The sequence below is a fragment of the Mesocricetus auratus genome, unplaced genomic scaffold (assembly GCF_017639785.1).
Source record: "Mesocricetus auratus isolate SY011 unplaced genomic scaffold, BCM_Maur_2.0 Super-Scaffold_100004, whole genome shotgun sequence".
Classification (NCBI taxonomy): domain Eukaryota; kingdom Metazoa; phylum Chordata; class Mammalia; order Rodentia; family Cricetidae; genus Mesocricetus; species Mesocricetus auratus.
In genome coordinates this window covers 29,130,708-29,143,042 of record NW_024429189.1, presented here as the reverse complement: position 1 = coordinate 29,143,042, position 12,335 = coordinate 29,130,708, and the positions used below count along the sequence as shown (strand labels likewise).

At 41.7% G+C, this 12,335-nt stretch overlaps 1 protein-coding gene and 1 long non-coding RNA gene across 4 annotated transcripts in view; one reads left to right on the top strand and one right to left on the bottom strand.

Annotated features, from left to right (window-relative positions):
* Positions 1-12,335, top strand: part of Ly75 (lymphocyte antigen 75) — a 134,054-nt gene that overhangs the window by 81,983 nt on the left and 39,736 nt on the right. Inside the window, exons 32-35 of one of the 3 annotated variants that reach the window (NM_001281884.1) lie at positions 1,252-1,401; positions 4,230-4,352; positions 6,204-6,371; positions 8,446-10,091. In NM_001281884.1, the coding sequence (NP_001268813.1) occupies positions 1,252-1,401; positions 4,230-4,352; positions 6,204-6,371; positions 8,446-8,624 (620 nt within the window). In that variant the 3' untranslated portion in view covers positions 8,625-10,091. The other 2 variants (XM_040744841.1, XM_040744842.1) reach the window with 2 other exon arrangements.
* Positions 1-12,335, bottom strand: part of LOC121140359 — a 62,506-nt gene that overhangs the window by 37,375 nt on the left and 12,796 nt on the right. The window lies entirely within an intron of this gene.

The following is a 12,335-nucleotide window of genomic DNA, read 5'->3' as shown; positions in this document are numbered from 1 at the left end:
TCATCAGCTACTTTCACAAAGCTGCAAAGGCAAGAACTTGCAGGTAGATAGCTCTCCTTCCACCAGTGAGGAATTCAATGGTTGCATTCACTCGGTCAGCAGCAGTTAGGAAACTCACCCACTAACCCAGCTGTTGAACTGACTGGGGGAGCATGGGGTGGTGCTCAAATAGGTAGCATTAGGAAGGCTAAGCCAAACAACTGAAATTTGGCAGGTTAGATCCTGCCTTCTAACAGAAGACAGAAGCAGAAGGAACTAGTCAACCCAAGGTTCTTGATGAAGGTAATGTCAGGAGCCATTTTTCCTGGAAACACAGAAGCCACAAATAAGAAAAAGCCCACCCACCTGTGACCTGCAGAGCCCAGGTGGAGAGTTTTAAGGTAGTGTAGAGTGCACGGTGGAGCTGAAGTCTGGGCTGAGAACACCACCTGGGACAAGGCCAGAAATTTGACTCAGATGAGAAACTTGACTCAGATGAGCTGTACTTAGCCTCTTTCCAGTTTTGTGCTCTTGAAAAGGAATTAATCACAAGCCCTAAGGGACCCAACCTTCCTCCATAGGCTTCTAGCATTACTCAGCGCAGCTAAAACACAAACAAAACAGGTTACGTAGAAACCAGAAGAACTTTTTTTTTGAAGACTTATTTATTATGTATACAGAGTTCTGCCTGCATGTATGTCCAAACACCAGAAGAGGGCACCAGATCTCATGTGGTTGCTGGGTATTGAACTCAGAACCTCTGGAAGAACAGACAGTGCTCTTAACCCCTGAGCCATCTCTCTAACCCCCCCCCAAAAAAAAGAACTTTTAAGAGCTTAAAAAGATAACATCTTTTGATTTGATAGAGATTTAAAAATTACCAATCTTTTTTTACTTGTGGGTGAAACTTTTAAAGTCAATCTTCATGTTGGTTGATAAATGTTGGTTCATGTTTTCACAATAAAAGGGAAGCTAAGGGAATGAAATTTAATTATTGGTTCAGAGTACTGGCAGGCCTACCAAAGCCTGTGTTTTCTTCCTTTCTCTGTCTGTGTGTCTGCTTGTTCTAAGTTGGTTGAACTCCATCCTCAAGGGGACGCATTCCAAACAGCTAACCAGAACATATCTGTAGATCCCTATCAGGGCTTTTGCTGGTGTATGTATCGAGGTACAGGCTGCTTATCCAGAAGCACAGGTTTCATATGGGAGCATTGAATGAGATTTGGGAGCATTGACCTCTCCTATGACAGCTGTGTCTAACATTGTCCACAGTTAAAGAGCTGGCCTCTCATGCACACTCATCAAAATGCCCATTGGTGAAAAGGAATGGCTCCCAGTGGGTCCAGTATGGGGACCACTGTTACTCGGCTGAGCAGGCATTACACACCTTCGCAGAGGCCAAAAAATTGTGCCAGGAACTTGGTAAGTTAAATTCACTTGTTTTCTTTTGACTAATTTTTGACAAGTTTTTTTCTTAAGGAAATAATGGGGGGCGGGGGAATTACCATGTCTTGGACAGTGTTTTAAAAGCGTTTCATTTCATAGTAGCATTATTATCTTATTGTCCAGCAGTAGGGAAATAGTATTTTATACACAAGAGCTCAATGGAAGATTGCAATAGTCGTTAAAAATGATTGATATAGACTGAGGAAATGGCTTATATGGTAGAGCTATGTTTGCCTAGCTTGCACACACTAACCCCTTGGATCTGATTCCCCAGGACCACATATATTGAGCTGGTGGCACATGCCTACAATCCCAGCTCCTAGAAGGTCTGATAATCAGAAATTAAAGGTCATCTTCAGCAACCTAGTTCTAGACCAGCCTGGGCTACATGAGACCAGATGGTTCACATACACATAGGGAAAGGTTTAAAAATAAATAAATGCAGACCCTGAAAATCGGCCAGTGTGGCCCCGAGTTTTCCTTTTCCGGTTAGTGGTGCAACATGGTGAGGTGCTGGAGTTCAGACTCGCAGCTATGCCATCCGAGGTCAGCTGTAGTCGGCGCAAGCCTTCAGATGCAAGCAGACAGCCGCAGCCGTGACAGCACCACCAATGGGGAAATGGGCTCACCTAGGTGAGCAGGCATCCCCTAGAGATTGTCCAGCCACGCAAGCTGCAGTACAAGTTACTGGAGCCCGTTCTGCTGCTGGGCAACGAGCGATTTGCTGGTGTGGATTTCTAGGTCCGTGTGAATGGTGGTGGTCACGTGGCCCCAATTTATGCTTTCCGGCAGTCCATCTCCAAAGCTCTGGTGGCTTGTTACCAAGAGTATGTGGATGAGGTCTCCAAGAAGGAGAGCAGTATGATCGGACCCTGCTTGTAGCTGACCCACCTACCGATAAGCCCATCTCAGGGAAACATCCTAGGATTGTAATATTAAGAAATAAATAAAATGCCAGGTGGTGAAAGCGCATACCTTTGATGCCAGCACTTGGGAGGCAGAAGTAGGTGGGTCACTGTGAATTGGAGGCTAGCCTGGTCTATAGAGAGAGTTCCAGGACAGCCACGACTACACAGAAAACCCGTCTCAAAAACAAACAAATAAATAAATACCAAAATGAGAGTAAATATATTGAAAGCGAAGATGGAAAGAAGTAAAAATACTAAGTGTCCTGTCTATTAATATCAAGTAGTAGTGATGATAAATGAAACAGCTTTAAATATACTTCAAGATGCTTAGAAAAGGGTGTTAAAAAGCAAAAATAATTAACTCTATGGCCCATTACCGACTTTTAATATTAAGCTGATACTGAAGAGGGTAATCAAATCAACTGAGCATGAGTTGTCCATCATTCTGAATAGGATCGCCCCACATCCGTTTAAGAACCTAAATAAGGGACAGGACTTTAGTCTTCAGATTTAGCCATTTCAGAAAAACAAAAAAAGCAGCAGTGATTGAGGGACCCTATCACTGCCTTCAATCAAAACATGAAATGACTTCTAAGAGAGCCACCTATAGTATTTTAAAAATCAGAACTATTTCATTTCATCCTTGGGTAGCTATGTAGCCAGGCAGACAGCATTTAGTTCATTTATTTTGCTAAATATTGTGGAGACAGCTGGTTAGAAAGCATTTTAGCTACTGCTTAACTACCTAACAGGAACTTTGTGTGGGAACCCTGGTATACTCTACATGTCTGTACATGATGAGAACTATAATAAGATATCTCCATGCATTTGCATATGTGTATATGCCTCTTCCTCCTAGGAACATTTGCTGTACACGTAGCACGTGGGCAGGTAAGGCATTTAAGATTTTGAGGCAAACAGGCTGGGTTCATTTCCTGACTCTCAGATGAGTAACTGACCCTGCAGAAGTGACAGAATTGTTTCCTTCTCTAGTCATTGAGAATGGAAACTTGGGAGTCTGGGACATTTGGGGGCGTTGCAGGGGTAGCATGAGTGTGCACACGTAGCGCAGTTCCCTGAACACGGTGAACTCAGGACCAGTCTTCTCCCCAAGGTTTCGGATGTCCTCTTTAAGTTCTCCAGTTAGCTGGCTCTGTAAGCCCAAGAAATGACTTCATCTTCTTGACTGTCCGTTTCCTTCTCTGTAAAAGGTGGTAATGCCTTTGACATTATCTCCTAGGCTGCATGATGTTAAATACATTCAATTTAGAGGCATAAGCTTTGTTTCCTTTGAAGATGGATTTTCTAACCTGGAAACATAACTAAGCTTAAAGAATATTCATTCATTTGGTCCCATATCTTTTCTAGGAACTTATGATGGTTATGACCAACCACATTTTTGTGTGCCATATGGGGAAAGGAGGGTGGGTGCTCCCTCAGATCACAAGCCAGGCTTCTTTGAATTCTATTTTGAGCAGAAGGAAGTGTAAATCTAAATTACACAAAAATGCTTTTTTGAGGCAAGACCTAGAAATATATAGGTGGCATATACTTGTACAGTCACAAGCCCCAGTTATCACAGCCAAACACAAAGGTCTCACTGATTTGACACTTCCAGAACCAAAAAAATATTGCCAGATACATGTTTTTTTTTTACTTATGAAATTTCTCAATGCAAATTTTCCATTTAAAAATATTCCTTATTTCTTTGGAACTGTTATTTGTGGAAGCACTTAATTTTTGACACAAATATCAAAAGCTTAAGGAGGGTTTCTGAGTGAAGTTTGAATTTCCTAATGGTCTTGTTCACAATAGATATTGTTTTTTCCAAATGGGCTGGTCAGAATGAAGTCCTTGCTTAACATAATTAAGGTACAATTTGTTTCCTTTCAATAGATCATTCCGCAACTGTTGTCACCATAGCAGATGAAAATGAGAATAAATTTGTGAGCAGGTTGATGAGAGAGAATTATAACATAACTATGAGAGTTTGGCTTGGATTATCTCAACATTCACTCGGTAAGTGACGTGTGTATGTGTGTGTGTGTGTGTGTGTGTGTGTGTGTATGTGTGTATGGGTGTGTGTGTATATGGGTGTGTGTGTATGTGTATGTGTATGGGGGTGTGTGTGTATGGGTGTGTGTGTATGTGTGTGTATGTGTGTGTATGGGTGTGTGTGTATGTGTGTATGGGTGTGTGTATGTGTGTATGGGTGTGTATGTGTGTATGTGTGTGTATGGGTGTGTGTGTATGTGTGTATGAGTGTGTGTGTATGTGTGTGTATGGGTGTGTGTGTGTGTGTATGTATGGGTGTGTGTGTATGTGTGTGTGTGTGTGTGTGTGTGCAGCATGCAGAGTTCTAAGGTTGGACACGGTGGCCCACACCTATTTTCTAACACTCTGAACAGTTTTACCATAGTTCAGAATTAAGTCTTACCAGAGCTGTATCTTTCCAATAAGCTCAGTTAAATCTAAAGAGAATATGTGGAAAATGTTTTCAGTAAAGAACAGATACGAACTTTGAAAGATGAAGCTGGAATTGATAAAAAATGAATTAAGTGTATAAATTTGGTAATCTGTTTCATACTTTATGTAAAAGTAATATTAAATAATTAAAATAAATGTCAGCTCTAAAATATCAAGTCATTTTCAAAAAATGAATGGATTCAATATTAGCTGTCTAAATGAATTATAAATGGTGTTTACACACTTCCAAACTGCTGAAAAACAAAAGCGGGCTGGGGCTGGGGGTGATCCCAAGCCCTTATAGTCCCTCCTCCCCGCCAGCAGCATAGCTTTGATGATACGGTTTCTTAAATAATGGAGAGTACAGATCCTTGCATATGTGTTTATCACAAGCAAGCATTCTGTACCTTTATCAAAACATGCCTGTGGGTGTCAATTAGAACACTCTATAAAGACGAAAATGAAAATGGGGACTAGAGAAATGGCTTAGTGGCTAAGAGCACTTGATGCTCTTCCAGGGGACCCTAGTTTTTTTCCCAGTACCCACATCACTTGGCTCACAACTGTCTGTAACTCCAGCTCCTAGGGATCTGCATCCATAGACACTTGTACTCACATGTACAGAAACACACACCTACACATAGCTTTAAATAATAAGAATGCACCATTTTAAAAATGAAAACATCCTATTTCTTATTGCCCAAGACAGCAGTTACTAGCCACACTGAGCACTAAGGCTTAAAGGATTAATGAATTTCACTGTGTGTGTCCATGTTCATTTATGCATGCACATGGGTGCTCATGTTCATGTGTACATGTGTATGTAGGTCAGAGGTCAACATCACATATCTTTCTCAGTTGCTCCCCACCTTATTATTTGAGATAGAATTTTTCACTGAGCCTAGTTCTCACTGATCCAGCTAGAGTGACTGGTGAACACAGTCCAGGGGTTATATGTATACCTCACTAGTTTATAGGCATGTGCCGTGGTGTCCGGTTTCTTTCTGTGGGCCCTAAGGGATCAGACTCATGTCCTTGTACTTCCATGACAAGCACTTTAGTGAATGAGCCATCTCTACAGCCTGTTGAGTTTTATTTTTAAATAATAGCATCGTATAAAACGACACCATGGGGCTGGAGAGGTGACTCAGCAGTTAAGAGCACTAGCTGCTCTTCCAGAGGTCCTGAGTTGAATTCCCAGCAACCACATGGTATCTTACAACCATCTATAATAGGATATGATGCCCTCTTCTGGCATTCAGGCATACATGTAGAGCAAGCACTCAAACATAAAAAAACAATCAACTTCATGCTACGAAAATGAGTTATTTGAACCTCAGGCTTTTTTTTAAAGCTTTGTAATTAGTAGCAATAAATATAATTGCATTTATTATCTTTCTTTAGATCAGTCTTGGAGTTGGTTAGATGGACTAGATGTGACATTTGTCAAGTGGGAAAATAAAAGTAAGAATGGTGATGGAAAATGTAGCATTTTAATAGCTTCAAATGAAACCTGGAAAAAAGTTGAATGTTCACGTGGTTATGCAAGAGTCGTCTGCAAAGTTCCTCTGAGTAAGTATGCAACCTGTCCTTCTGGGAGCATTGAGCAGAGCAGGGTAAGAAATAAATATAGGGATATTCTGTGGCTCTGTGGAAGAGCCCTTACTTAGTGAACAAGGGGCCCCAGGTTCACACATTGCTGCCAATAAATAGACAGCACATCTATGTGCTTGGGTCTAGTCCACGTAATTTTAAGTATTTATAAAATATATCTCAAATCTTCATTAAATCACGGAGATTTTATATAATATATAAATATATAATATGTCTAGAATTCCAAACTAAAGCTATTAAACCACCTAAATTCTTTATAAGCCTCTTCTAACTAAAAGTGGAAGCTGCCATAGAACTGGGGAGGAAATTTCTTTCAGAATGTCTTTACAGTGTTATTCTGCATTCTCCCTCTTTAAAAGCTTAAAGGCTTAATTTGTGGCTAGTGTATTAGTTACTGCTGGTTTCCTGTTGCTGCCTACATAAGCAGCTTATGGAAGAAAGGTTGTCTTTTGTCTTAAGTAGGATAGAGCCCTGGATGTTGCGGAAGGCTTGGCAACAGAAGCAGGCAGTTTGGCTGATCACATTGCCATTCACATACAGGAAGCAAAGAGGGCAAACAGGAAGTGGGGTAAGGCTATAAATTCTCAAAGCCTTCTCCCTGTGGCACACTTCCTCCAGTAAGGGGCCACCTACTAAAACTTACATAACTTCTTCAAATTGGGCACAAACTAGGATCAAGTGCCCAAGTTCACAAGCCTTTTGGGATATTTCTCATTCAAACTACCACATCTAGTTTGAATCCTTTCTCATTGGTCCATAAAACTTTCATAATGAATTTTTTTATTGTTTTGTTTTTGCGTTTTTTTTTCCAAGACAGGGTCTCACTATGTAGCCCTGTCTGTCCTGGGACCTCACTATGTAGACAAGGCCACCCTCAAACTCACAGATATCTACCTGCTTCTGCCTCCCAAGGGCTGGGATTAAAGGCATGTGCCACTACACCTAGCCATAAAGAATTTTAAGACTATCTAAAACTAGGTCTAGCTACTTAAAGTGCTCATGGCAGCTGTATGAAACTGCAATCTGAAGTTTAGTTTTGTCATGAATTGATATATAAAACAACCATAATAATATCATTGAGCTCCATTTATGGAGAAGAGACTCTAAACCTTTTACGTGAACACTTTAAAACAGCTAGCATGGGCTTTCCATTTTGGCATTGTAAACATTAAAGAGAAAGCCCAATTGCAGTGAAGAGATATGCGTGTACATGTGCTGTTTTGCATGCTGAAATGCGCCTGAACAAGGCAGACCAGCTACATGTTATCAGACTGTCCAATTCGGTGAGGAAGATGAATTAGTGACAAGCAAGTCAACTTTTTTGTCGTTGTTTTTAGAGAGGGAAATACAAGCAGCTGTAAAGTCAGTGTGCGGACAACCAGGTGGGTGGCTATTCTATACGATCTCGGAAGGTGTCTCTAGTGGAGGTGCTGAGGTTGAGTACAGGAAGGTCAGCCCAGCGAGCTCAGGAGACAGACACAGCAGAGAGGAGCCGGGTGCAGTGAATCCAACGGCAGAAGGAGCGCTGAGCTCTCGGAAGAGCTGCTAGGCAGACGAGACTGAGACTCTTAGTAGGGTGGCAAACAACAGGCAGGAAACCCTGGCTCTTTTCCCAGTGAAGTGGAAAGCAGCTAGGACGTGTGCGGGGAGAGGCGACAGCACTGGTGTGCGGGGAGAGGCGACAGCGCTGGCGTGATAAAAATTACAGTTCTGGTCTTGACCATTTTGAGTTTGGGATATGGAAATCCATATGGGAATGTCCAGTGTGCAGCTGAATACATGAGAGAGACAGACAGCATAGGGATGGCATTTGAAGTCCTGAGCGAGTGGAAAGGATGTAACTTGGTGGGGTGCTTGCCTCAGCATGCACAAAGTCCTGAGGTATGACGATGGGTTTGGAATTCCGTCAAGGCTATGAAACAATGTATAACCTGTACAGGGTTTAGTATCTTACCCACAGTTTACCAAATAGAATCAGAAACGATGGCAACTGTTGTATTCCTCTTCCAATGTCCCGCTGTCTGGATTCCAGGCCCGGATTACAGAGGCATCGCCGTCCTGTTCGCTGTGCTCAGCGTTTTAGCGCTCATCAGCGGACTCATTTGGTTCCTCGTGCAAAGAAACCATTTCCGCTGGACAGGCTTGTCTTCTGTTCGGTATGAACACGGAGCCAACGAAGACGAGGTGATGCTCCCTTCTTTCCACGACTAGCTTCTTCCAAGAGTTTGTTCATTGGCAACAACGTTCCAGAAGAAAGATGAGCCGCTTAACCTTGTCCCACAAGCAGTGTTTACTCTGTTTCAAAGTAGAAGTCTTTTAGGGACGCTTCTAGTTGGTGAGTTGCTCTGCTGAGGCGGGTGTCACTTGACCCTCTAACCGCCATGCTAATTACTCCAGGTGCCTGAGCAGAGAGGACTTAAAACCAAAATGGATGTTCAGATTGTTTACAGGGGGATACATTTAACTAATGTGAATTTTTTTTCTCTAAGAATGCAGTTGCTAAATAGATAGGTGCATATCTTAATAGCGTTTTAACAACTTCATTGAAAATTAAAATTGTCAATACTACTATACGCCACATCAACCCTTTAGTTTAGATGAGCATTGGGCCAAATGCAAAGTTAGTACCTCAGGCACAAACTCAACTACAAGTCAGATCGATGATGTTTCAAAATAGGCTTTTATGGCACTGGGAAAAAATACTTAAGGCATGCTTTTTACACAGAAAATGGGGCCTCCTGGAAGATGTTTCTTATATTATTTCAAAGATATCTATACCAATATTAATTAGTTGTAATGTTTTCTATTTATATACTTGTATTCAGTGGGGTTTTTTTTATCTTTTGAGGAAACAGAGTTTAATGTTTCGTAAAGTGTGGGGTTGCGACTGTTAAATTGACTAGGCGTGTTGTATCAGCATGTCTTCTGTTTGATGATTTTCTTTTTTACAAGGACCCAACTACAGATGAGATTTAAACTTTTACAGTTTTTATATTTCACACAGCACATCAACTTTTGATGAATGTTATTTTGTAACCTTTTTAGCAAAGCAAAACATAAAAGCAGTCTTTGAATGGTGGTGTTTGCTAACTTTGTATTTGTAAAATGAAAGCTTCTAAGACCTTGAAACTTGAAACTTTGTCATTAATGTAGAAATATTTAAAATCTAAATGACTAGGGGAACATTATTTTGTGGATGTAATTTCCATTTTAAGACCCAGAATATATTCTTATAAGTCGTGTCCACTAAATAGGATGACACTTTTATTCAGTGTTTAATTCATATTTATATTTTAGAATATTTTTGTACAAGATACAGATTTATTTTGTTTGAGGTGTTTATACTATCATAAAGTTGTAAATAATTTTCTAAGACTGTTTTAATATGGTCCACAAATGTCCTAAATATTTTTATTGAGGCATCTTAGAAATAACCATTCAGTTTCTTCAAAGACCTAAACGAATGCATTGTGACCACAGCTGTGTATATGGCTGATGCCATGGTAAAGTTATCTTGCCTTTTAAAAGTGGTGGAGTTGATCAGTGCATGCAAAAGCATCTCTGAATTGATTGTATACCATGCCTAATATGACGAGAAAGTGCCCAGCTGTTGCAAGGTGAGGTGTTAAAGATTCTGCAAGCACTGTCTAGAGAATAAATTCCTGTATCTCTGAATGATTTTAGTCTCCTTGCCTCAGTGTTTCTCTTTTGTGTGTGTTGTATACTGTGTGTGGGGGAGGGGGGTACTTGTACATGAGTATATGGGTGAATGCTTCCATGTGTACTTGTACAGAGACCAAAGGACATCAAGGGTTTTCTTCTGTTGCTGTCTGTCTGCTTATCTTGTAAACTGGAACCTTGACTTAGCCAGAAAGCTCCAAGGATCCACTGGTCTCTGCCCAGAAATGTTGGAGTTTCAGACATGCAATGCCATGTACATCTCTTTACATGGCTGCTGGGGATTCGAACTCTGGGCCTGAGGCTTGAAAATTAAGTACTCTTATAGAGCCTTGTCTCAAGCCCTCAATGTGTACATTAGCTTCTCTCAGCAGGGCTCCCATCTGTGTTATATAAATCTCTCATTCTTTGGGCTCCTCTTAGAGGATCCTTCAAATGCATAGTTCCAGTGATCCATTAGATGATATACTTGAAAGCTCTTCTCAACAAATCCAGAACTGCCCCCTTGTGGTTCCTTTTCCCATTTTCCAGTCCCAGATGTCTTTTTACTTAAGACAATCCATCCCAGCCTTTTCTGGCTAACCCAGTTACTACATAAGGTCAGGTCAAATTTGTCTCTTCAAGCCAAACACCTAAAGGCAAGTCAGTGGCCCCAATAAATAAGCATAGGGAAAAAATACAGAAGTGATACCAACATTCACTCCCTTCTTCCTCCCTTCCCTTCCCCAGACATCGGCAAATTCTCCCTAGTAAAAGGCTGCAGTATTGTTTTGTTTTTGAGATGGGGTTTCTCTATGTAGCCCTGGCTGTCCTAGAACTGTTCGTGGACCAGACTGGCCTCCAACTCAGATCCACCTGCCTCTGCCTCCCAGGTGCTGGAATTAAGTGCATGTGCCACCACACCCAGCTAAAGGAGGGGGAAAAAAATGGCTCCATGCCTTACCCTTTGCTGAGATTCTTGTGGAGAACATTGGAGATCCTGTTCCTTCATCTCAGGGTCCTTTTATTGCTAAAAATGTCTTGCAGAAGCAGAGACCCCATTGCAATTAATGAATACAGTAACAATCTCGCTTAGGAAGAGAAATTGAAATTCGTTCTCAAAAGAAAGACTCTTTAAACTAAGCCTTCATGAGAGCACTATGTCAGATACACAGATAAGCACATCTGTGGCAATGCACACTGTTAGACCTCATTGAGTGTTAGCTCACAAGGCACAGCAGTTTAGGTGGCAACATGTCTGCTTCCTTTGAAATTCTGGGTGAGGCAAACGTGTTCATCTGTTGTTGCAATCTCAGCTTTTTTTTAAGTTTTGTTTTTATTATGTGTATGTATGTTGGTATGTGCACATGAATGCAGTGGCTGCTGAGGCCAGGATGGGGTCTTGGATTCCCTGGTTTTGGCACTACAGACACTGTGAGCTGCCCATCAGATGCTGGGAATCAACCTGTGGTCCTCTGCAAGAGCAGCACATAACCTCTGAGCCGTCCCTCCAACCCCAGAGTTCTGTTTTTTAATACTAACTTTTATACGCCTATCACTCATCACGGACACGTGTGTGTGTGTGTGTGTGTGTGTGTGTGTGTGTGTGTGTGTGTGTGTGTACAGAGTGACAACAAAGGATTCAAGAGTCAAGATGTTTCAAAAAGGCCTGAGAAGCTGAAGCTGGGAAGCGAGACAGATGGTGCTGGCTGGTCACATGGCTACCCCGTGCACAGCCATCCTCCATCCTCTAAATGGAGTCCGCAGCTGCTTGTGAAGTAAAGCCTCTGAGGGCAGGATGCATCTAAGAAAGCCCTGCTTTACACAATGCACACTGTCTTAGAGGGGAACAGCTTGACCGCAACATCAAACTGATGATCTGTACACTCGGCTCCAATTCCCTGCATGTTCTGTTGAAACAGTCTCACTATATCTACACCTCCACGAGCTGAGTGTTCACACATTTCTTTCTTTCCCCTGAAGTAAGCTAATCACAAGCAGGATTTGAGAAACTATCCCGCTTCCCAAGCAGTTATTCTATTTCTATAAGAAGGCATAATTTTTGTCTCCAAGTTAGAAGTCTGAAGTCACCTGCAAATCCTTTTTCATCCAGTGATTTTCTCAGTTTTCCCTGGACTTCCCAGAAACAGGGCCATTGCCAGTCACCAACTGTCTCATTTCAGATCTCTGTCATTCCACACACACACACCCCTCCCACCGACCTAACCTTGATTGATAATCAGTCCTGGGTGGGCTTGGTTTCCT